We start from the raw sequence: 23,275 nt of genomic DNA, 5'->3' as shown, positions 1-23,275 counted from the left end.
TATTTATTTATTTTTTATTTTTTTGCAAAAAATTGCATTTGTCCTCTGTGTTGCTCTTGCTTCTACAGTCTGTGGATTATAAAGGGATGTCTGTGGACCCAGCATTTGAACGTTACTGTGAGCTGGCCATTCAGCTCCAGAGGGTGGAGTTGCTCTCGCTGAGCCGGGAGGAGAAGCTGGCCTTCTTCATCAACATCTATAACGCCTTAGTCATCCATGGCTACCTGCGCCTGGGGGCTCCTACCAACATGTGGCAGAGATACAAAGTAGGATTACAAAGAAGATGTGCCTCAACACTTCTACTGCTATGTAGATTTTCTTTATGCAGTATTTATTCATGCTGGGCTTTGCTAGTACCTTCCCACTACACACAATGCACTGTTTTATTTTATTTTATTTTTTTTGAAGCATCAGCATCTGAGGCTTTTCCTCTCTCCACATTCTATGTAATGTTTACATTTTACATTTTTCCTTAGATCCACAAATATTGTATTTGGCTATTTTCACATGGTATCACATTGTCACATTTCCTTATATTTGAAGCAAGTGTAAATTCATTTGCTTCTGTTTATTTTTCCTAGTTTTTCAACTATGTTAGCTACCTTATTGGAGGTGAAGTCTTCACTTTACAAGACATTGAAAATGGCGTCCTTCGAGGGAACAGAAAGGGAATTGCACAGCTCCTAAAGCCCTTCTCCAAAACGGATCCTCGACTGCAGGTCTCCACACTCACTCGCCATCAAAAGCCAGTATAATATCTTACTCCTGCTTCATCAGTGTAACTAAGTAGCACTCCTTTTGTCATCCACTAGGTGGCGCTTCCAGATGCTGAGCCCCTGATTCACTTTGCTTTGAACTGTGGTGCAAAGGGCTGCCCCCCGATTAAAACCTACACACCTCAGGTACATACATGTCAGCTCTTGCTGGTGTCCTACAGCGTGCAGGGATCTGTATTCGTTCTGCGGGACGATCCTGGCAGTAAAAGGGAACATTTCTGATTCAAACACAGGACATAGACAGCCAGCTGCTCACCGCGGCCGAAGCCTTTCTGGAGAACGACGATGCCTGTATGGTTGACTCTGGCAAAAACGAAGTGCGCCTCAGTCAGATTTTTAAGTGGTATAAGGCTGATTTTGGAGGCACAGATGAAAAGGTACATTTAAATGCTTTACAGACACATCTTTTGTTGTTTTTTTGGGGGGTTTTTTCACGCTCACCTTCTCTTACAGCTGCTGAAGTGGGTGCTGGATCATATGGGTGACTCTCCAAAGAAGACCAGCCTGCAGGATGTCCTGTCTGCTGGGAAAACTAAAGTCAGCTTCCTCCCTTATGACTGGAGCTCCAACAGCGCCCACTGAGCATCCCCACTCTGTGGTTTTACTGCTTCTCATTTTGTCTGCTCAGCTATGCGTGCTTGAATCCACCGGGGATGGAAGTTTGCACCAAAATAAGATGCTAACATTTTAGCTGTAAGGACACATTTGCACTGTACATCTGATGCGTACTTACATAGTACCCCTGTTCTTGCTTGAGGGTTTTACCGATAGTTCCCACCCTTGATTATAGATTTCATATAATTTTATGCAGCACTTTAGAATGTGTGGGCTAACTAAAAATTTGCAGACTCAATCCTTTGTACTCCAGCAGGTTCATTATTAGCTTAAATAGCACACGTTTTATTTTACTAACTTACTTATAGAACAAGTGTTACCTGTCTGCATCAGCAACTCAGGAGTAAAATATTACAGCTACGATGAGTCCAGTCTAACACTTTCCACATTCATCATGCGGTTCATTTAATTCAAATTGACAAGCCATATCCAACAACAGACTTTATCTTTGCAGAAGTTATGTTTTAAATGTAGCAGATTTAAATTGATCAAACCTTGTTCTGCATTTTAATGCTACAGATATTCCGAGAATAAAAGAAGTAAATACTTTTAAATACAATATTGATTCTAATGTATGTATCAAATGAAGGATACCAGTATTTTTAGACTTGCTTTAAAAAAATATGTGATTTACAAACTATGTCAGATCCTGCTGTCAGTTTTTTGATCAGTTGACTGGCTAAAGATTTGCAGCAAAATGTGTGTTTTTTTTTTATACCTGTTTCCAGAAGTAACGGTTCGTTCAATCATTAATCAAAAGTTAGAATTTCAAAATTCAATGTTTGGAAAACCAAATAGAAGCTCTCCGAAGTATCTCAAAGTTCAAACTAGAAAACGGCTGCCACCACACAATGTCAAAGTAGCAGGAATCTCCTTTTACTGTGAATGCTTGGAATGGATGTTGTTAGCTTGTGCTGCTGATGGAAGCTAGCATCTTAAAAATGAGCAAATCATTCTTCTTCTCTGGACTTTCCGGCTTGCAGCCAAAACACACTCAGATCTAGTGTAACGTTATTCCCAGATCCGACTTAAGCAGCTAGTTGAACATAAGTTTCTTCTTCTTATCCTCATACATGCCTTGATGACCTTCTCCTTGATCCAGGTCTTCCGTTGACAATTGTAAAAGAGCTACTATTTTTTTTTTTAACTAAAGTGACAAAACTTTAGTAAAAAAAAGTTGGAATGCACTCTGACACTTTGCATGCGGATTGCTAACTTTCTATGCGGTTGAGACATGTTTACTATTTTTCCACAGATGATTCAGTGTTGTCCTACACCGAAACATTTAGCTGGGTTTTTTTTTCTGTAAATTTTTGCTGAAAYGAAAGCAAAGTCAATATAACCTCACCAAGAAATGTTCATTACTTAATGAGATGTGTTTGTACTTTCATTTAATGTGTGAATTTTAGATTTATTTTCAGTGATTTAACTTATTTAGGTATTTATTCTACAAAATTGCAATCTCGGCATTTAATGTAATTTTTACCCACCGTATAATGTTTTTGTTTTTTTTTCCCCCCCTTTGTTTTTTTTTTGTTGTTTGTTTGTTTTTACTTTGTTATAATTATTTTGCAATTGGATGCATATACAGCTGTGTTCAAAATAATAACACCTTCAAAAAGGTCAAGTTTAAAATTCTGAGAATATTTTCATTCGATGCACACAAATGCATTGATGATCCTTCACATTTTATTAAATAACAAAACATCACCAAAAACACAAATGTGTCAGTCAACAGAAAGGACAAAATTTTATTTTTTATGTCTTAGGTCTGATATTTACTGTATGAATTAAATAATATCACTGTGCTGCCCTTGTCCCTAAATAAAGCCCAGTTGTTTGCATTCTTGTATTGATTAAACTTCACAATCTTTTCAATTAATGATTCACTTACAATGAATCAGCAGGACGTTTGTCATGATTGCAGAATCTGTTTATTTTTATTGCTTCACTTCGCCCTCTGGTAAATAATTTCCCATGGAGAAATCTGCTTCCTATCAAACACAGTGATCAGTTTGGTTGGTGACGTTGGGCTATTTATTTTGAACACAACTCTACATACGTTGTCAAGTTTCCTGATATCATTTATTCCTTCATTTAATTTTTCTCAGGTTAGACCAAAGCTTAAACTGTATCTGGGCTCTTTATTTTCAGTGCAATGAATGCTGCTTGTGTTGAAGATTTTAAACCGGCTTGGTTTGTCTGCAATACAGAGAATAATTGATTGATTTTTTTTTTTTTATAACAGTAAGCACAGCCAAAGAAAATGGTTATTTTTGCATGTTATAAATCTGGAATGCCTTTATTGCATGGGATAATGGAAACCCCTCTAACCTTGAATGTCGGCCTGCAGCAGAACTGCTTGTCTCTGCTTTGTTCAATGCCTGTCAACTCACCCTGAGGGGCCTGAAACTGAATTGTGTTGATCCGATCTCGCATCGAACCAGTCATTACCCATCAGCACGAGTCATTATCATGCTGATGGTTAAATCATGTTTGAGAATTCAGTTCAATAAATGAAACTGAGCAGGAAGCCTAGAGGGACGAAGAGGATCTCTGGCTTGCTCTGTAATCAGGCGACTGAGGTTACAGGCTGCTTACAAAGCAGAAGAAAATGTTTGCAAAGAAAATAAGACAATGTGTGTTTTCCTTGTATTGATGGTTTTTTTTGTATATCTTTAAATGACCTCATTTACCAGGACGATGTGATGCAAAAAATCTTTTTAATAAATGATCCCAATGTAAAAAAGAAAAATTCTTTCATACCCTTTCCGAGGGATTAACAATCAAGCAATATGTTAAACAGTAAATATGCAATGCTGAATTAAAAATGTATTTATAAATGTTATCTGACTTTTTCATTTTATGTAATTTATAAACATTTTGTGATTTAATATGTATGCATCCAATGATTGGTTAAAGGTAATTTCTCAGATCTTCTGCTGTTGCACCACTATTTTTTCCTGCTCTTTTTACATTCTCGAAATGAAATTTCACATTTTTTAGGCTTTTTAAATTTTAACCTTGCTGTTCGCTAGTATCAAGAAAATTGTTCTACCCTTTTGTCATTTGAATGATTCCAGATAATGTGTCTGCATGTTCTCCAGCTGTATTAAGGATACATTATTGACACAATACTCCTCCTGCATAATATGCCGCTGCACACTGCCAGTCAGCCTAGTCAAGGAAGGCTTCCCCACGCTGGTTTTGCTACTTGTGTGAAAAGGAGTACAATACTTCACCCACATTAATATAATGCTATTTAATAATTAGCTGCATGATGCCCGCCAAGCAGCCAACAGCCTCAAACAAAAATAGTCAGTCAGCTATTTAATATTAGCTTATAGCACAATAAAAAGTATATTATGTACTTTTTATTCTTTTGGAAACAGTATATTTTTACTGAAGGCCATACAAATCTCATACTAAGAGTGAGCACCACTCTATTGAAGTGAGTCAAAGAAAGCACAACTACTGTTCTCATAGATTAACCATTCAGAATATTTCACAATTTGTTTATTTAAAGAAATTGAACCACGTCTTAAGAAAAATATATGGATCAATATTACATTTACAAAACAGCTATTAACATTTGTACATATAAATAAGATTTGAATGCAGTCCTATTGAATCACACCATAAAAAGTTAACAGAAAAAAAAAAAGTTTTAAGCTCAGTGAAATTCTACAAAGTGAGGTCCACAAGCAAGAATCTGAGCCTCAACTTTGAAATAACACCAATTTTTACACCGATTCTGTCTTGGCACAAAGACAACTGGTTTTATTAATTWAAAAAAAAACCTCAGTTTATTCCCATCATCAGAAAAGTACTCCACAAAAGTTATGACCTTCATGTACAACGATGGAAACACATTGTAGGTGTTTAAAATTTGCTGTATTTGGCAACAGTTTGAAGGATTCATCCATGGTCTACCCGCCCATCCATGCAGCATGGCGGGGGCGGTTAGTGCCCACCTCCTGTCGTCCTTAGGCGAGAGGCGGGACAGTTCACCAGTCCATCACAGGGTGACAGTAACACACAAGACAAACAAACATGCATGCACACACTCATACCCAAGGACAGTTTTAGAAAAAAAACAAACAGCCATGTTGTTTGGATTGTTAGGGAGGAAGCTGGAGTTTTGAAGAAAACCCACACGGAGGGGAAAACATGCAAGCTGTGTGCAGAAAGAACCCTCTGGGATTCAAACCTGGGTCCTCGTGTTGCAAGGCAACAGTAATAACAACTGTAATAGTTTAAAAATGTCAGATCAAGACATTGATGAGTTTTCAATTTAAATTAGTAATGTTAAAAATGGGGCACAAATTTATGGAAGACATTTTCTTACCCGTTGAATTATCTACACAGTGCAAGTGAGTTAAAAGATGATCAAACCCATAGATCAACCTTCCAATAAATCTGAGTATCAGTGAAAATGAATCTCAACTTATGCTGCACTGAATGAGCTCCTATATTAAACTATTAAAATTCATAATTCAATGATATTTAAAATTAGTGAGCTGTACCCATCATTTTGAGCAAATCCACAGATGTGGATATAACCTTTGGAAAAACTCCCCAACGAGGCCTTCATATGCTTGAAATTATTTAAATTAATGTAGACTTTACACAGTTATTATGCAAGTAATTACATTGACAGTTTTACTTTTATACACATTTTCCACCTTCAAACTGTATCAACTTTATTGCTTATTGAATGCAAGTATGTCAGGTGATTCGTATGTCTGTAAATAAGGAGCGTGTTCTCCTTCAGTGCCGTCTGAAAAGGTACAGATGGTGCAGACAGCAAATTTTAAGAAAACCATTTTTTATGCAGGATGATGCTTCACTGCTAAGTGACTAACCCACAAATGTCTTAAAGATAAAAATAATAATATGGCTTCCTGTTAACTAAACACTTAAAAATCTTGGGGGCTGTTATAATCTCATTACTGATAATTCATAAAATGAATAGAAAATATTCTAATTGAGATATTTCTAGACTGAGAGTTGTCCATTACTTTTGCCCTTTTAGTCTCTGAGGTTTGTAATTGTTCAAGATTCATAATAAGACTCAAAATTATAACTTGCATAATAATTGTAACTAGTATAAATTAATTTAAATAAAATTAAAATCAGAGTTTGTTGTTTGATTAAACGTAATACAAGTACAGTAGCTGCGTCCTTTAAATTATTGCTCGATTCAGAATTAACTACACATTTTGTTGCTGATCTCCTGCTGTAGATATGAAAACGAGACAAAAGAAAACAATAATTCACAGCTCAAACACAAACAATCTGTTTATGAATAGAGTCAAGAGGTTTTGTGCCATAATGTTCTGGTCAGTGAACCAACGAGGCTAACTTTCATCGTCTGAATCAAAGCCAAACAGAGAGGAGCAGGTGTTGCGGCCTTCGTGCGTTTGTAATTCCTCCAGTGTGCTGAAGGAGGACAGACATTTGCCGCAGCGATGTCGGACCTTCTGGTCCGGGACGCCCACGTTGTCCTTGGCCTTTTCTGCAGCCAGCTCTCTCATCATCTTCTTCTTGTTGACATATTTTCTTACAGACTGCTGATCAGCCGAACTCCTCTTCCGCATTGAAAGCACCGATTCGTCCAAGTAGGTGGAGGGCGGCGGTCGGACAAAGGGGGTTTTTACAAACTGGGCGTAGGCGGGATCTTCGGGTTTAAAGGTCTTGTGCTCCGTGATGTGCGGCTCTGCTATGTTCTTCTGGATTCCCTCAGCCAGAGTGGCAATATCTTGGTACTCTCTGATATTTATGACGTCCCAGTTGATCGGTTTTTTTTGAGGTTTCTTTTTAGGGGTTTTCGCAGCACCAGTTGCAGCCTTGGATTCCTTTGGGTCAAGTTTTGTCACTTCCTCAAATCCATTGATTGAGGGTTTATCTTCTATGATTTCAGGGTTAGATGTTGTTGTTGGACAGTTATCATATGTAGCTAAATCCTGGATGTTGTCTATGCTAGTTTCCAAGTCTTCAGTTTTGATTTTATCAGGAGTAGGACTCATTTGGCTTTGGGACTTTTTATTCTGAAGCCAAATTTCTTCAATTTTTACCCTCTGCTTCCATGGAGCTTCCTTGCTCACCTCGTCTTTCGGGTTGGCTCCGAGGTCGAGCTCTTTCCTCTGTGGCACTGGGATGTAATGTCTCCATTCGTGGTCAGAAAGACCCTGAAAACACGAGAAGAGCTTCTCACAGTCTGGGAATGAACACTGAGGTCTGAAGGGCTGGTGGGTGTTGATGTGGTCCTTTAACTCTGGCTGTGTTGCAAAGCGCTGTTTACACTCTAGGTGGTAGCAGAAGAACGGCAGAGGATCATCGTGGAGCTTCATGTGGTGCTTATACTGATCCAGGAACTGCATGTGCCTGTCAGAGGAAACAGAAGTTTAAAAAAAAAAAAAAAACAGGAGAACATTTTGAGTCCTTAAACATAACGGTGAGATCTGGAAATGTTTCATATTTGACGTCTGAAGATCTGAAAGTGAAGAATAAAGACTGTGTGCAATGGAGTTTACCTCAAATAAATTACATTTTTCATAAACAATACTGTGAAAAACAGCTTTTAGATTTCATATCAAGTCGTCTTTGTATAATTTATTAATTGCTAAAAATTAAATGCTTTTCTTTATTAAGGGACAATACCTATGCAAGTCTATGACGTTTTCTGCAAAAAAAAAAAAGTGTTTTTTTTGTGTGTTTTTTTTTAAGAAAACAAACTGTTAATTTGCATGATAAATTTAGATCTTTTCTTTCTGTTTTTTTTTAAAAATCAAACTAGAATTTTTTGATTTTGGTTCTTACCTGACACAGAAGCAGCACTTGTGTTTGGACCAAATGTAAGTCTTCTCCAGAACCTTCTCTTCACCAAGATGGCATTTGATGGCATGCCTCGTCAGTGAACTGTTCAGTTTCAAGAAAACTCGATCGCAGACGTCCGACGGGCACAAGGGATACGTGTAATCCACACTGCAACYGTTCTCCCCCACCGGGGTCTCCTGGCCCTCTTCCCCCTCCTCCTCCTTTATCGAAGCCACATTCTTTATTATCACCAGACCGTCTGTAATGACAACTTGCTCATCTGTGAATTCAATCTGGTTAATCTCTGCGCTCGGGTTTTTGCTTCTTTTATTAAACAAAGCCGTCTTTCTGAGCAGGACGCGGATATTTCTGATGATCCGTTCCTCCCTGTTCAGGATCAACACCTGCTTTTTGGATTTGGATTTAGGTTTCTGTTCAGAGGTTTCGTTTTCGGCGACAGGCATCTCGATTTCTTTATCGGGCGGGTGCTCTTTTTCCATGATTCCATTGGTAGGTGGATTCTCCTGCAATTGCTCCACATTTGGTTTGTGATTTGACATTTCATTAATGTGTTCGAGAATATGCTTTTTGGCCAAAGGCAGAAGCTTGAAGCGTTTTCCACAGAGAATGCATTTTGGTTTCCTATTCTTTAAATGTGAGAACGCGTGCCTCATCACATTCAAACCCTTGAACGTTTTACGGCAGACCTTGCAGGTGTAACTTAAGTGGCCGTACTGTTGAGTCCGCAGCAATTTCTCCCGCCATGTTTTTATGGGTTTTATCTGGACAAAGACACAAAGAAGCAAAACGTAGAGGTCAATTATAATCTTATACAAAACAATATGAGAAGCTGCTGCATCATCAAAACATTTTTACCCGATTTTGCTCAATTTTCTCCCAACAGCACACAAAACAAACCATATAATACACTCCAATGGATACATTGATGCAATTCCCGTTTTCTGTATCAGTCTGCTTCTTCACCAATGGATACCACCGGTTCGTACTCACTCACTGAAATTTCATTCTTACATTTCATACCTCAAAACAAAGCACTAAGATTCCAATTGGATGTCATATTTTCTATATAGATAAAGTCTTAGAAGTATTCAAATTTTAAACTTAATTTCAAAAAAATGTTCCATTACTTTTGCTGATAAAATATGACAAATTATGCCCTCTGACCAAATCTGAACAGCTCAGAGCGACCACCACGTCATAAAACAACATTTCCTAATGGAAGACAATAAGTAGAAAGAAAGAAAACAAAAACTACTTCATCAGCGCTCAAAGTGGGTATCCAGACTTAATGTAGCAGAAAGCTCGATTTTGCTCTTACAGGTGGTCGAGTACCTTATGCAGTAAACTCTCTCCAACGGGAGTCGGACCCGTTTCCTCCAAGCTCAGATTGTAAATGAGCCTCACAAGCAAAAAGCTTGAATTGGCTCCAGTCAGGGCAGAAAATAAAGAACCGCCTTTTCAGAAAATAAACAATTGTGCTTCTGTATCTCTGCACAATAAAAGCAATTCCAATTGTTTCACTAAACATAAAAAAAAATCAACATAAGAATGGTCAACTGGTCAAAATTAATTAGCAGAAACTAATCTTATCCTGCCCGATGTTGATTTCTGATTTTCTCATCTGACCTGTAGATTTCGACTGATTCAAAACAAAGAGGAAAATATTTATTTGATAGAATAAATTGAAAAAAAGTAGAGACTTCTAGATCATCCTGATAGACACAAAGCATCTGATGCCAACCATCTAATTTTTATTACGTTCACAGTGAAAGCTGTTAATTGATGAACTAAAGTGAGAAATTAGATCTCATCAGAATCTAGCCTGCCCGTCACCAATCAGAGCTGATGAAGAGCAAAACAGAACCAAGTGACCTTTGAATTGCTATTACAAAGTTATTATTTAGATTTCCAAAACTGGCAGCAATGTGGAGTGATGCAGAGTTACGGTAACAATACCCAATTATTAGAAGGAGTAAATAAAAAACTGACCTCAGTTTCTGGTTCTTCTTTTTCCACATCTGACTCCTGCTTTATGTTACCATTAACCTCATCAGATGGCTTCAGTTCTGRAGGTTTTGGTTCTTCACCTTCAGCATCTCTAGACAGGAGGGAGTAATTGTGTAGCAACTCAACTGGATTATCCAATAACTCAAAGACGGGACCATCGAGCTCGGGGTCAGCTTCGACAGCAGCAGCAGCTTGGGGCTCGCTTGGTAGATCTTCACAAAGTTTCGATTCCAAACATGTTTGAGGTTGTTCACCGAGACTGGAACCAATAACCATACTTGAGTCTTTGTTGTTTTCCATGATAAGTTCATTCAGATGCTGAACTACCTCTTCCGTGTGTTTACCAAAGCATGAAGGGATATCATCCAAATTAAGTATAACTTCCCGTTTGTCTTCTGTTTCCGTTTCCACCTCAACTCCACATGTATCTTCTGTGAGGTGAAGTTCATTATCGGGGAAAGATAACTCCAGCTTCGGTAAAGGTTTCCTTCCTCGTTTTTTACCACCAACTCTGATAACCGTAAACGTCTGGACTTGCTCCGTCTTTGGAAGACCCTGCAACCATCTCTTCTTCCGACCCCTTCTTTTAAAAATCTGGTTCTTGACGCTTCGGGACAAGCATTCTCTCTTGTGGTTTGAAGGGAGTATCACAGAGGCAGAGTTCCCCACTTTTATTTGGGTGCATCTCAGAGAGTACATGGGTTTACTACTCAAAGAAGTGGGTTTGAGATTGTATTTAAATTCCGGATCATCAACAAAGTCAAGCTCCTCGTCTGACAAAGGTCGCTTCAATCTCTTCCATTTCCTCCTCCTTAGATGAACATGGCCTTGTGGAACACACTTCGTTTCTGTTTTAACCACAACCGGGATAACAGGAAGGTCTTCGCTCTCAGTTGGACCTGGAATGCTGAGGCATGAACTGAGACATAGGGTGCACGACTCATTCACACAGTTATTCAGTAAGAGATATTCACTAGATTCCTTTTCCTCTTCCGCCTTCATCTCGTCGAGAACAGCGTCCTTCATGACCTTATCGCTGATCAACTCCAAGCAGTGAGTCCTGAGAGTGAGCAGGTTCCAAAACTCAGGGTCAAAGCACAGGCGCTCTTTCAGCATCTGGAAAGGGAGAGATATTGTTAAAATGTCTTAATTACAAATATTTTGTAATTAGTTTTTTTTAATTATATTGCTGTAATAAAAAAAAAAAAAAAACAATCTTACAGTTTTCAAATGATGAATTTATTCACTGAGGAGAAAAAAAACTTGATGGCTGATAGAGGCCAAATGGGTCAAACCGTTTGTGGCACCTTGCAATAAGACAAACATCGATGCAGAGCGACTTTCACCAATTGTTCTTTGCAGAAATAATTTTAAATCAGTCACATTCCAAGGGTTTTTGAAACTGATACTTCAAACTTTGAGAGGCAGATGTGACGTCTTGCTTCGGATCAATGTCCTGCAGCGCAACTCAAGTGTCCTTGAGCTAACACTGAGTCTGACTTGTCTCGGAAGAAAGAGCAATGAACTGGAAATGGCATCAAACCCGAGTTGTCACACTCGCCCGTTATTGCAAGAAGTCAGAAAATAGTAGGATTTTCCATTTGCTCTAGTGCAAACTATTGTTAGTAATACAATTTAATAATACATTTTTCTCCATTTTATGCATTCAAAACACAAACATCAGCATCACCATAAAGCTTATGATAAAAAGGTAACATGATGTGCGCTCAACTTTCCTACTGGACAGCTACATTGACCGTAGATTCAAAAAACTCAGGGGACCAACACAACATGGCACCACAAACCATCACTGCCTGCAACGTGGATTATGTGCCTCTCCACTCTGCCTCAGAATGAAATGTTAACTTTAGTTTTAAACGAAAAGAACCACTACGCAAAAGCCCAGTTCTTTCTCTCAGACGAGGAACGTGGCTCCTGACTCCAGCCTCCGTGAACTGCGCTTGAAGCTCCCCCAAATTCTTAAAAAGAAGTTTCTTTACATTCCTTTCAGGTGCATCTACTGATGCACCTTCTCCCAACACATTTTTTGAGTTAATAAGCTGATTAGAGTTTAATATTTAACTTTTTCACAAGATTAAAATATTCTGAAACAAAATTTTGCATTTTTATCATCTTTAACCATAATTATCAAAACTACAAGAAACAAAGGCTTGACATATTTCAGTCTGTGTGTCATGAACTCATTCATGGAGTAAAAAAACAAACAAACTGTACTTTCTGAAAATGTCATAATGCCTTTAGATGCATGTCTTGTCATGAATATTTTAGATACCGACCTGCAGAATATGGAAGCGAACATTGGTCCGGAGAGGGTTGCTGTGAGGATGTTGCTCCTGATCTGGATGCCTGTAAAGAAGACACACAGTCCGGTACGCCTCCAGGCTTCGCTCCTGGCAAAAGACCAGCAGGGAACACGCGCGACAGATCTCCAGGTCATGAGGCAGCAGGAAGGCAATGCTCTTGCAGACAAGTGAGCGGGTTACAGTGTCACTCTCCATATCACAGAGCTGCAACGCCCTGCCACAGAGCTCAACGGCAACCTGAACTCCCTCACCGCCGAGCTATACAAATGAGAAGAACCACCAGTGGAAAAAAGATGAGCCAAACGTTGAGTAAGAAAATCAAATGAGTCAGGACAAGATGGAAGAGTGTCAAAACTTTGTGTGAAAGTGTGGTAAGAATTAAAAAGACTGGGGGGGAAATGAACTGGTCCTTACGGCTCCAAGCTGATGATGAGTTGACATTCTTACCTCAGTGAGCAGCTTGATGAAGGGGAAGATGGCTCTGACGTTGGTGGCAGATGAAGCGAGTTCTGAACACTCAGCCAGGAAGCCTTGACGGGAGGGATAGGCCCTCAGATGCAATCTACTCCAGATAAAGACGAGGTCCCTGCAGGAAGGTGAACATGGTCAACTACATCTACTCCAGGTATGCAGCCATGGACACACATGGCTACATATTTACAAATTAGCCTCATCGTACAGCTTATAGCACTTTGAGATTTTATACTTAAATCATGGCAGTCAAAGAGAACATTCTAAAATTTGTAAGCCCACTTCCTACCAACAGACCAGAGCAAGTTCAACAACATATTGGCAGGAAATAATATAGAAGGATCGTTGTTTGACTGTTAATGTGTTACAAATGAACAACTGCAATGAAACCTCAAAGTTATATATATATATATATATATATATATATATATAGGATCTGCTAATTAAAAAGTAATCCTACATGCAAGTATTAAATACTTCTTTCTGCTGGTGTCATATTGAAGAAAGGACACGTTAATTTTCCAGAACATCAAAGCAGCAACAACTGTGGAAGATCAGAAGCTCCTACGAATTCTGAAATCTGAACATGTGAATATTAAAAAGATTTTAAATGAATTTATCAACAGACAGTTTATGGCTAATTTTCAAGGGACAAAATGTCTTGTTTGATGCTCTACATTACATGTCTAAGAATGTCACACTTACCAAATGTAATACATGTCCCCTTTGTGCAACTGCCGAGTGAGGAAGGCTTTACACAGCGACAACAAAAGCTCGTCTTTCTCCACGCTCTCAGTGTTGCAGATTATCTCGACTGCATCACGGCCGTCTATTTCTGCCATCTGGGGAGCAACAAAAACATCACATGCATAAATGTACAGTCATAGCCGATGACACTAAAACGTGTAATTTGCATTGTAATGCACAGAAACAAACTTCTCTGCTGGAAAAACTGCTTAAATATACTTAAAATATCTTGAAGTAATAAATACAAAATAAAAGGTAGACATTTCAGGCAATWAAAAAAAAAAAAAAAAAAAAAAAMAMATCCCCACAAAAAAACCCAGAGTTTTTTCCATTATTCACCTGCTTCAAAGTGCAACAACAGCCTTACCTCCTTCTGAAGGTTTTCATACAGAGAGGCCTTGTAGAGACATGTTAGGTAGGCCTGATGGAAGTAAAGATGCTTCCCAGTCTCCTGGTTTTCCAGACAGCTTTTAGAAAGAGCCATGGCCTCCTGCATCCGCTCACAGGCCTGAAGATATCGAACGCGCAGCTCCAAAAAGATAGGCAATTCTGTACTGAAGTAGTCATCAACTGCACAGACGGAGAGCACATCAGTTAGATGGACTGTTTCTGTAACGCTGCAAGCCAACAAACTTCAACCAAAATGACACTGAAAAAATGACATTTAACTAGATGTCAAGAATTTTACAGATCCAACTTTTTTATTTGTAAAATACAGTCCGCTAGACAACATCCAGGTCAACAGATGTCTTCAATAAAGTCAAGTTTTCATATACTTTGAATGGTACAAAATATCTCCTGACATCAAAAGAAACAGACAAAATAAACTGCAGAATCATTGGTATTAAGGAGCGAGATGAGCAGGACTTATCAATGCCAGTATAATAATAAAATATAGCATTTTATTATGCTGCACTTCAAAGCCAAAGACTGTGAGCATATGAAGTTCACTGACTTTAATGTAGAACCAGGCTGGAGCAAATGCTTCATCATAAAAAGTTTTAAATGGGCATATCACTAATTGAAGCAGCATCTTTCCCCAGTAACGACCACCATTGCCCCAGTAATTTATATTAACTGAAAAAATCTATCACGGTTTTAACAACAGTTTGATTAGAGTCATTTTTTAAAACATCATTTCACTTTCTAATGCAGCGTATGTCTACCTTCACTCTGTGGCACTTCTCCCTCTTTCAGAATTCTCTGCAACACTGAATTCTCCCACGGACCTCCACCTTTGATAACCTGCTTCACATGATGAAGATAGATGTTCCTGTGCCTCAAAAGTTTCAAGTGGCATTCCTACAACAAAAACAACAAAAATCACTATAAGTCAGAGCACTACTCAGTTTCATTTAAAAAATTAGATAAGCTTTTGGAAAGTTCACATCTGAAAAGTTTTTCATAGTTTAAGTCGGTTGTGTTGTTTCATGCTTGAAAAGAAGTGGCTGAAGCTGGATGCTCTGGCTATTTACAATGTGCAATAGTCAGAACAATTGAGCAAATAAAGTAATCAGACGTTGTTTCGATACCTGAAAACAATCAAGGATGTCTTTCAAAGGCTCCTCCACAAATTCCTCCCTGCTAAAGAACAGCATCAGCTCAAAGAAGCTCCTGCAAGAGAAAAGGACTGACATAAGGCCGACAATACAAATAACAACCCACCTTAGCTTGGTTCATAGTTTGCATATTCCTCTGAATGTCAGTTTGCCAATTTTAATAACTGCAGTGAGTTTTTTTTTCTTATGCAGTAAAGTTGCCCTTACAGTACAGTCTTTTATCTAGGATTTTATTGATACGTTTTAACATCTGCAGGCCTGAACTTGCCTGTCACTGAAACCTGAACCTTCCAATAATGTCCATGGATTTCACATGAACATTAATGTATTGTAGTCACAGTATCTAAAACAGATTCCAACGGTACTCACAAGGCCAGACTGCTGAGGACATACTGGACGTGCTGACAGTCATCAGGAAAGGCAGATGTGGCTTTGGTAAAATTGCAGAGAGCAGTCCGCAGCACCTTGAGTTGAGGCAGAGGAACATGCCACTGGGCTGTGTACTCCTCCACCAACTGTGCAGGAAGAACAAGGGTAATTAATCCACACCAAAAACACACAAATGCACGATAAGTTAACTTCAGCTACCAAATATTTGGTATTATTTCCAAATCCTAACATTTCCCCATGAATATCTCGTAAACATTGACATACAGTGCAGGCTTATGCTTGTGCATAAGCATGCAAACACATAAGATTTACCATAGACACGTGGTGTACCACTGATCAAAATATCATCTAATAAAATAAAATGATATGAAGTGCAGTTAAGTGTGCAACTTCAAAGTTGTTTATTTTTTCCAAACATGAGGCGTGTCTCTATTGTAGCACTGTAATAAATCACAAAGAACATCACATTTGTCGCTTCTGACTGAAGGAAACCTGGTGCCGTCGGCGTGGGTAAAGATCCTGAATATCTCGATTCCGATGATATTTGAAATATAAAGCTTTTATTTTGGTTCTTCTTGACTTTATTAATCATGACAGGTAACGTCAACTCAGAACGTTCACCACGCTGTGTACACACAAACCTTGTTTCGCTTCTCACTCACTATTCTGTTAGCTTAGCTTAACTGAAAAGCTACACAGTTAAGAAATTTTCAAGCCTCAAATAATAAACACAGTTTTTTAATACAGTTTCAAATGCACAGTTCTGTTTTTATCTTTAGGAACTGGCTATTCGTGTGAGTTCCTGATTACCTATGGCGACACAACTGCATAAATAGAGCTAGTCTGGAGGCTATCGGGAGCTACAAAAGCTAGGAATGTTAGCACAAAACAAACTCTGATTTTGTCGAAACAGTTTTGTCCAACACACCTCACAAAACTCAGAGCAGTAGTCCTTGCTGTTGAGAGACGATTCGTCCATGCAGTGTCTAAGACACAGTGAATCCAGAGCTAATTCAAGCCCGTCAGTTTCCAAATCACTTTCGTTGTCCGCCATACTGTATGCTTTATCCAGCGCATAGACAAGGTTGCCAGGTTTGTCCCACATTATCCACCGCATGAGCGTTCCTCTTTATAGAGGCACTACGAATCTGGCAACCGACTTTATTGTGAAAATGCTGATTAAACAATTAAGTGGTCAAATATTTTGAACGTTTGTTAGAACTGTTCGTTTTCTATTTTTAGGTAGTCGTTATATTCTAAGAAACAACATAAAGCCTCTATAAATGAATAAACTAAAATGTTGATAACACATGACCACTCATGCATACTACATTTTTTCAAAGCTGAGGTTTGACTGGTTTTGTGATCTATAGGTGAACATTCACTGCATTGTGTGCTTGAACGCTCCAACGCATGTATTCCTGGATACTTTCCATATGCATCAAACAGGAGACCGGGCACTGTTAAAATATGCGTTGAAATATGGGTTGCAGCAGTGGTACTGAAGGTGGCAGCACCCAAGGAGGATGCAGATATGAGGGAGGACAAAACAGTGCCAAAAAAGAGAGAAAGAAATTAAGATGAGGAAGTACCTTTCTTTTCCTTAGCAAAAAGATTCCCTGGGATGAGATGTAAGACTTCACCTACGATGCAGATGCAAATTAAAGCAGAAAGAGGTCATCTGCAWTGTCCTTTTTATACTGGGTTTTAAAATACAAATGTTTCTGAATAAATGAGWCAGGTTTTGTAACATTTTAACTGTTCATTTTATGTAAAGATCTGGAAAAACGGTCTTTATCACCACAATGTGATTTATTGCTACTAAAAATGTAAAAGATAAAATTCCAAAATAATAATAAAACCTTAAAAAATGTCAAAAATGTCCCCCCAAAAAATAAAATGTTGCATTTGGGCCATTATCGAATTCACTGATTCAATCACTGTGTTTGCAGGTTAGTTTATTGATCTTTTAAAAAACACACCTGAAAAATATAAGCAAATTTTATATAGGAATATATATAACGTTTATATACTATGGAACAACTTGTAAATTTAGATTCTTGTGGAGACTSAGGTAAATCAAAGGAAGTACTTTGGTCCTTTTACTTGCTTATTGATTTGAACTAAAGCAATTCCAAATAGGCAAAAGAGGGTAAGATTGACAGTTTTTTGTAGGTCAAAATTACAGAATGGAATCAACAGGAAATCACTAAACATGGATCTAATGTGCTCACTACGTAATGTGTAGGTTGGAGAAAAAAAGAATTGACTTCTTCCCTTTGGAAATGTCCCTAAAGATCAGGGGGGAAAAAACGACTATTCAAAAACAGAAAGGAAGCAAAATTTCAACTGCCTTTATTTATTTTGATGAAGGAAGATAAATGAACCATATCACATAAATGTATTCATACATCTTTCTTTAGCAGCAAAGTTGCAGGTTATCACAACCAAGTCGGAAGTCTAAATTCTCTCTCTTAGCCACAAGAGGGCAYCTTTGCACAATAATTTGAAACATTCTGTTAAATCACAATCTGTCAGCAGACTGAATACAGTTCACTGGTGAAAAAACATTATTATTCCTGTACAGCTCTCTCCATACATACAATGATACATTTATATTATCTCTTAACAACATATTTCCTGTTGTGCAATCTAAGTTTTTGTCTTTTTTTTTTTTTTGTAATTCAGACATGGACACTGCAAAAGAAATGTATGGTCACACTGGAAAAAATGCAAGCAACCATATTCCACACCTATTCTTATCTTATTTCAGTGGAATACAGTACACCCTCATACTTGACTCATCCACAATCATTCCTAACATATCACGTACTGTCTTCAAGATGGTAAAAAATAGGAGTCCTATTCCAAGTATTTGAGTGGGAGTAATATAATGAGGAATTCTACGCCAGTAACTCTGAGGCTTGATCAACCCTGTGCTGGCTGCGGTGTGAACGTTAAGCAGGCTGGGTTGTTTACAGTTTTCGGGGAAATAGAATTAAATAAATAAAATTAAAAATATCTGGGAAAATAGAATATGAAATGCTGCAGATGTTACAGTGTAAAAATAAGGCAGTTTCTTACATAAATGGCAAGCTTACATCATAAAGTTTATAAACAATTACCTGATAATTACACACAGATTTCWTATAACTGATGCTTGACTCGAAGGCTCCTTTAAAGAAAKGTATGGAAATCGGACTTAGCTGAGGGAATGCTTTCTGTTTGATACTCCTAACAAGCAGATGTTCTGTCAGTTTTCTAGTTTTACTCACATTGACAGGCGAGGTTTATGGCAATTTTAGCTGTTTGTGGGCAGGGTTCAGACAAACATTTACTTTAAATATTTATTTGAAAAATATTATAAAAGGAGCAAATAAGTAGCATAGAAAATAATTTTGTAATGAGCAGATATTACCTTGAGCTGGGGCTGCCTGGTTAGCTCCGGGATGCACCYTTGGGTCTCATGCATTCTCAACATGTTCACCTGCCTCTTTTGTTCTAGTATTTTCCAGCAAGTAGTGATCCACTGTTACTGGTCCCTGTAAGACTTGRATTTTATCTAAGCACATACTTTTTTTTTAATTTTTTTTTTTACTTCACATAAAGTCAATTTACAGCCAAAAGGTTTGCAAAGCTCATAGATGTATTTGTTCTTTGCTTTTTTCTGCATTGTTTACCTTTTTCTTTCCTAAAATTGACATTGCATCATATGGAATAGTGACATAGTGATGATCTCATTCTTGTAGTCTTCTGCAGTTCTTTGTCTGGATACTAAAATCATTTCTTTTGGCACAGTGATATCATCTTCAGCCTTCATCTCTGAACTCAAAGATCAAGACTCTATATAAATAACCTAACCTCACTATGTCATTTAGACTTTTATGCTTGAGTTTACTGTTCACAGATGGTGTGATTTCAGATATAACACCAATGACATGAGGTACATGCATTAATAWTTCACTGAAATATGCTACCACACCTGCTGCACTGTGGTACAGCTGTTAGCATTGTTGCCTTGCAGCAAGAGGGTTCTGGGATACAATCCCATTGTGGCCTTTTGGAGTGGAGTTTGTGTGTTTTCCCTGTGCTTGGGTTCTTTCCTCCCACACATGGACACGTGACTGTTGGACTGATTTATCTCTCTACATTGCCATCAATCATGAATGTGGGAATACAAGGTTGGTTGTACTTTTTTGTCTCTGTGCTGCCCTATGATCAATTTGCTACCAATCCAGGTAATACACGGTTGACTGCAGGAGCTGAGTACCACCCCTCCTTCACGACCTATTAAGCTGGTATTTAAAAAAGTGAGAGATGCTTAGGTTTTAAAAAAAAAAGTACCCACTGTCATGTAAACAACTGACCAAGTCATAAAATCAACGAGTCATGGTTCTCTTTTGGAAACTACTGCTGTTGATAAGGTGCATATCTTTAACCCCTGTCTTAACAATGGACGTTTTTGCTGGCATGACTCATCTGCTCAATCTAAAACATGTGCCATCACATACCAGTTTAATACATAGTCTTAGATGTGTCTATGCTAACAATAAAAAAAGAGAATACAATGTAAATATTGTCCATGTGTTTAGAAGGGTTAATCGCAAACAGCTGTGTGAAAAAGGGTTTTGCTGTAAGCTTTTTTTTATTTTGAAAAAGAATCGTGTGGACAAAGTCTCAGAGGGGCAGATACAAGGAAAGCTGTAGTTTCATTTCAGGTAAGTAAGATTTGGCAAACCTGATTTAGGTTGAGAGACTTAAGGATGATAATAATAGAATTGGTATACTGCAATTTTTATGCAGAAAAATATATGGGCTGAGTCTTCAACCACAATTCAACTTATTCAGCAAAATTATTTTTCATCCTTATTACAGCTCAGTTCATTATTCCAAAAAGTAAAAAAGTAAAAACACAACAATTAAATGCCTCTGTGTAATGAAAACAGCTGGTGCCCCCCGGAGTGACAGTCTTGCAGACGGATGGAGCAGATGTGCTGAAATCCACATTCGCCCTCACGAGTATGACTCAAAAATACAGTCTAACAGTTAGGTGTCTAATCAGTTTATCTGATGCTGCTTTCAGGTGTCTGAAGATGCCAGACCTCAAAGGTCTTATCGCTTCTTAGAGCACTAAACTTTCCTCAACTTTAAGTCACTTATTAGGAGCTCCAAATTTGGCCAGGAAAGCTGAAATTTAGTTTTCAGAAAGAGAGAGAAAAAGACAGAGAGAAAGAGAGAGAAAGACACAAACAGAGAGAGAGACAGAGAAAGAAAGAGAGAGAGTGAGAGAGATTGAAGTAAAAATCTTTTAAGATAAATTGTATCCATTTATTTATAATGCATAAGGACAGTATCTACCATAAATAGCTTCATTGGGGCATCCATAGTTCTGAAAGCAGAGAATTACCCTTCAAATACTTTACAAACATTATCTGAATGTTAACCTTGTCTGTTTAAAACCACAGGATGTTAAGATGCAGCATAGTGAAGTTTATAAAACCCATAGAATATTTCCATAACTTTAAGACATTTTAAATTATTAAAGTGAGAATAACATGTTCAAATTTGTTCAAAGGTTTTGCAAAACAAATATAACACAAAAAGATATTCTTGTTGATGATGAGAGTGAAAGTGAGAAAAAAAAGTTGTTTTTTTAATACCATGACCATATAAAACAATGACTTGGTAATTTGTGGTATTTTACACATGACATATTTTAGCCAGCAGTGTCCAGCTGACAAAAGTGAATTTATTAGATGGATCGGACATGATGGTCAGCTATTTATAGACCTTTAAATAGGGCTAATCTCTAATGCTCAGAACCCAGACCTCAGAAATGTCAGCAGTTGCCTTGTATTTCAAAACCAACATGTCAGCGTCCTTTCACACACACCAATTAATATTAGAGAGATATTGGGCTGCTCTATAAATAGTACAGGCTGGACTTCAGTGTTGAACTTTAAACCAATACCCATCAGTGAGATGGGGTGCCATTTAGTTTGTTGAAGTAGTTAACATCAATTCGGAAAATGGGAATCAGCCTTTTTTTTTTCTTGTTTATTTCCTTTTCCTCTTGGTATATTGATTTAGTGTCCGGTTAGTATTCTCTGACTGAAGCCGTTACTTTTGTTCTCTTTTTGTTATATATGTTTGTTAAATGGTGTGTGAGCTTGATCATGCATGACTAAGCATCAGAGGTAATGACTGCATCTAATAAGTTTTTGGAAAGCTTTCTTAAAGTCCTCATTAAAGATGGTGTAGATGAGGGGGTTGATCAGAGAGTTAAGGTAGCCCAACCACGTAAGAAAATCTGCCATTTCGATAGAAGTGTTGCATGAACCACAAGTGTTGACGATCACCTCCTTGACAAAAAATGGCAGCCAGCAGATAACAAAGGCCCCTATTATTAACCCCAGTGTGGATGCCGCCTTTCGTTCCCGTGAGCCTGAAATTCGGGGCGCTTGGTAAATTTGGCTTCGACGCGACTCGCTCCTCGAGTCATGCCTGAGTGACTTGCTTTGGGAAACTTTTTTGGAGGCTCGCACCCGTTCACGTGGCGTTTCCTCAGTAGAAGGCTCAGAGAAGGACTTTTCCGGTGGACTTATGGGCTCTGGACTCCGAGGACCACCATCGCCATCGCTGTCTCCAGCAGGACAGGATGAAGGAATCATGCTCCCGTTGGTCATGCATGAGTGACGGCTAGCTCTGCTAGCCTCTCTGCGCATGTAAAGTGTCTGAGCGGCCTTGTAGATTTTGTAGTAGAGGATCAGAATGAGCATTAGAGGAATATAAAACGCTCCAAGTGTGGAATAAAGAGTGAAAGCCATGTGGTGGTGGATGATGATGCATTGATCCTTATGCTCTTCGTCATCGCTGTAGTGTCGCCAGAGTAGTGGAGGAAGTGAAATGAGAATGGACAAGAGCCACACTACTGCCACCATGGCACCAGCCCTGGCTCCTGTGCGCTTGCGTGAATACTCCACAGCATCCGTGATGGCCCTGTAGCGGTCAATGGCGATTGTAGCGAGATGAAGAATTGAGCAGGTACAACACGCAATGTCTATGCTCAACCAAATGGTGCACACCACCTCGCCCATGATCCATTTTTCATTCTGGATGTAGATTATGCTGAAGGGCATGACCAGCACAGCCACCAACAGGTCAGTCACCGCTAACGAGCAGATGAGGTAGTTGGCTGGGTGATGTAGCTTGCGGGTGACAGCAATAGCTGTGATCACCAGACAGTTAAAGAATGTAGTTAGTACGGCAACAACAGAAAGGGTTATTGTTAGCAGGATTTTACTGGGAGGGAGTGTTGTGGTCTCAAAGGAGTCATAACTGCTGCTGTTTGTAGCGAAGGCTCCTTCGGTCCAATTAAAGAAATCCATTCTGCAAAATTAAATGGAAAAAAAGAGTCCGACATTAGGCATACAATGAAGAAAGGTAAAAAAACGCCAAGGCACAACATTAAAAGTGTTTGTGACTCGTGTAATCTCACCACAATCTGGGAAGGAAACTAAAATATACAAGGTAAAGTCATTCAAAC

At 38.4% G+C, this 23,275-nt stretch overlaps 3 protein-coding genes across 4 annotated transcripts in view; 1 reads left to right on the top strand and 2 right to left on the bottom strand.

Annotated features, from left to right (window-relative positions):
- LOC103461279 (uncharacterized) overlaps positions 1 to 4,239 on the top strand; it is an 8,766-nt gene extending 4,527 nt beyond the window's left edge. For both annotated transcript variants that reach the window (XM_008403598.2, XM_008403605.2), the window contains 5 exons: positions 69 to 266; positions 582 to 719; positions 813 to 902; positions 1,010 to 1,153; positions 1,230 to 4,239. In XM_008403598.2, the coding sequence (XP_008401820.1) occupies positions 69 to 266; positions 582 to 719; positions 813 to 902; positions 1,010 to 1,153; positions 1,230 to 1,358 (699 nt within the window). In that variant the 3' untranslated portion in view covers positions 1,359 to 4,239. The remainder of the gene's footprint in view (positions 1 to 68; positions 267 to 581; positions 720 to 812; positions 903 to 1,009; positions 1,154 to 1,229) is intronic.
- A 1,842-nt stretch (positions 4,240 to 6,081) lies between these two features.
- On the bottom strand, positions 6,082 to 16,842 carry znf654 (zinc finger protein 654). Its single transcript, XM_008403614.2, has 11 exons — positions 16,658 to 16,842; positions 15,709 to 15,854; positions 15,313 to 15,394; positions 14,947 to 15,082; positions 14,148 to 14,350; positions 13,739 to 13,875; positions 13,010 to 13,148; positions 12,536 to 12,820; positions 10,221 to 11,354; positions 8,214 to 8,992; positions 6,082 to 7,778 (listed from the first exon to the last, which is right to left on the bottom strand). The coding sequence occupies exons 1-11, from the start codon at positions 16,832 to 16,834 to the stop codon at positions 6,752 to 6,754; spliced, it is 4,245 nt and encodes a 1,414-aa protein (XP_008401836.2). The 5' UTR covers positions 16,835 to 16,842; the 3' UTR covers positions 6,082 to 6,751.
- Positions 16,843 to 18,394: 1,552 nt separating this feature from the next.
- htr1fa (5-hydroxytryptamine (serotonin) receptor 1Fa) overlaps positions 18,395 to 23,275 on the bottom strand; it is a 35,160-nt gene continuing 30,279 nt past the window's right edge. The window contains exon 3 of the mRNA XM_008403629.2: positions 18,395 to 23,118. Within this exon, the coding sequence (XP_008401851.1) occupies positions 21,921 to 23,118 (1,198 nt within the window). The 3' untranslated portion in view covers positions 18,395 to 21,920. The remainder of the gene's footprint in view (positions 23,119 to 23,275) is intronic.

Source organism: Poecilia reticulata, linkage group LG2, assembly GCF_000633615.1.
Source record: "Poecilia reticulata strain Guanapo linkage group LG2, Guppy_female_1.0+MT, whole genome shotgun sequence".
Taxonomy (NCBI): domain Eukaryota; kingdom Metazoa; phylum Chordata; class Actinopteri; order Cyprinodontiformes; family Poeciliidae; genus Poecilia; species Poecilia reticulata.
This window is presented reverse-complemented; position numbering and strand designations above follow the sequence as displayed.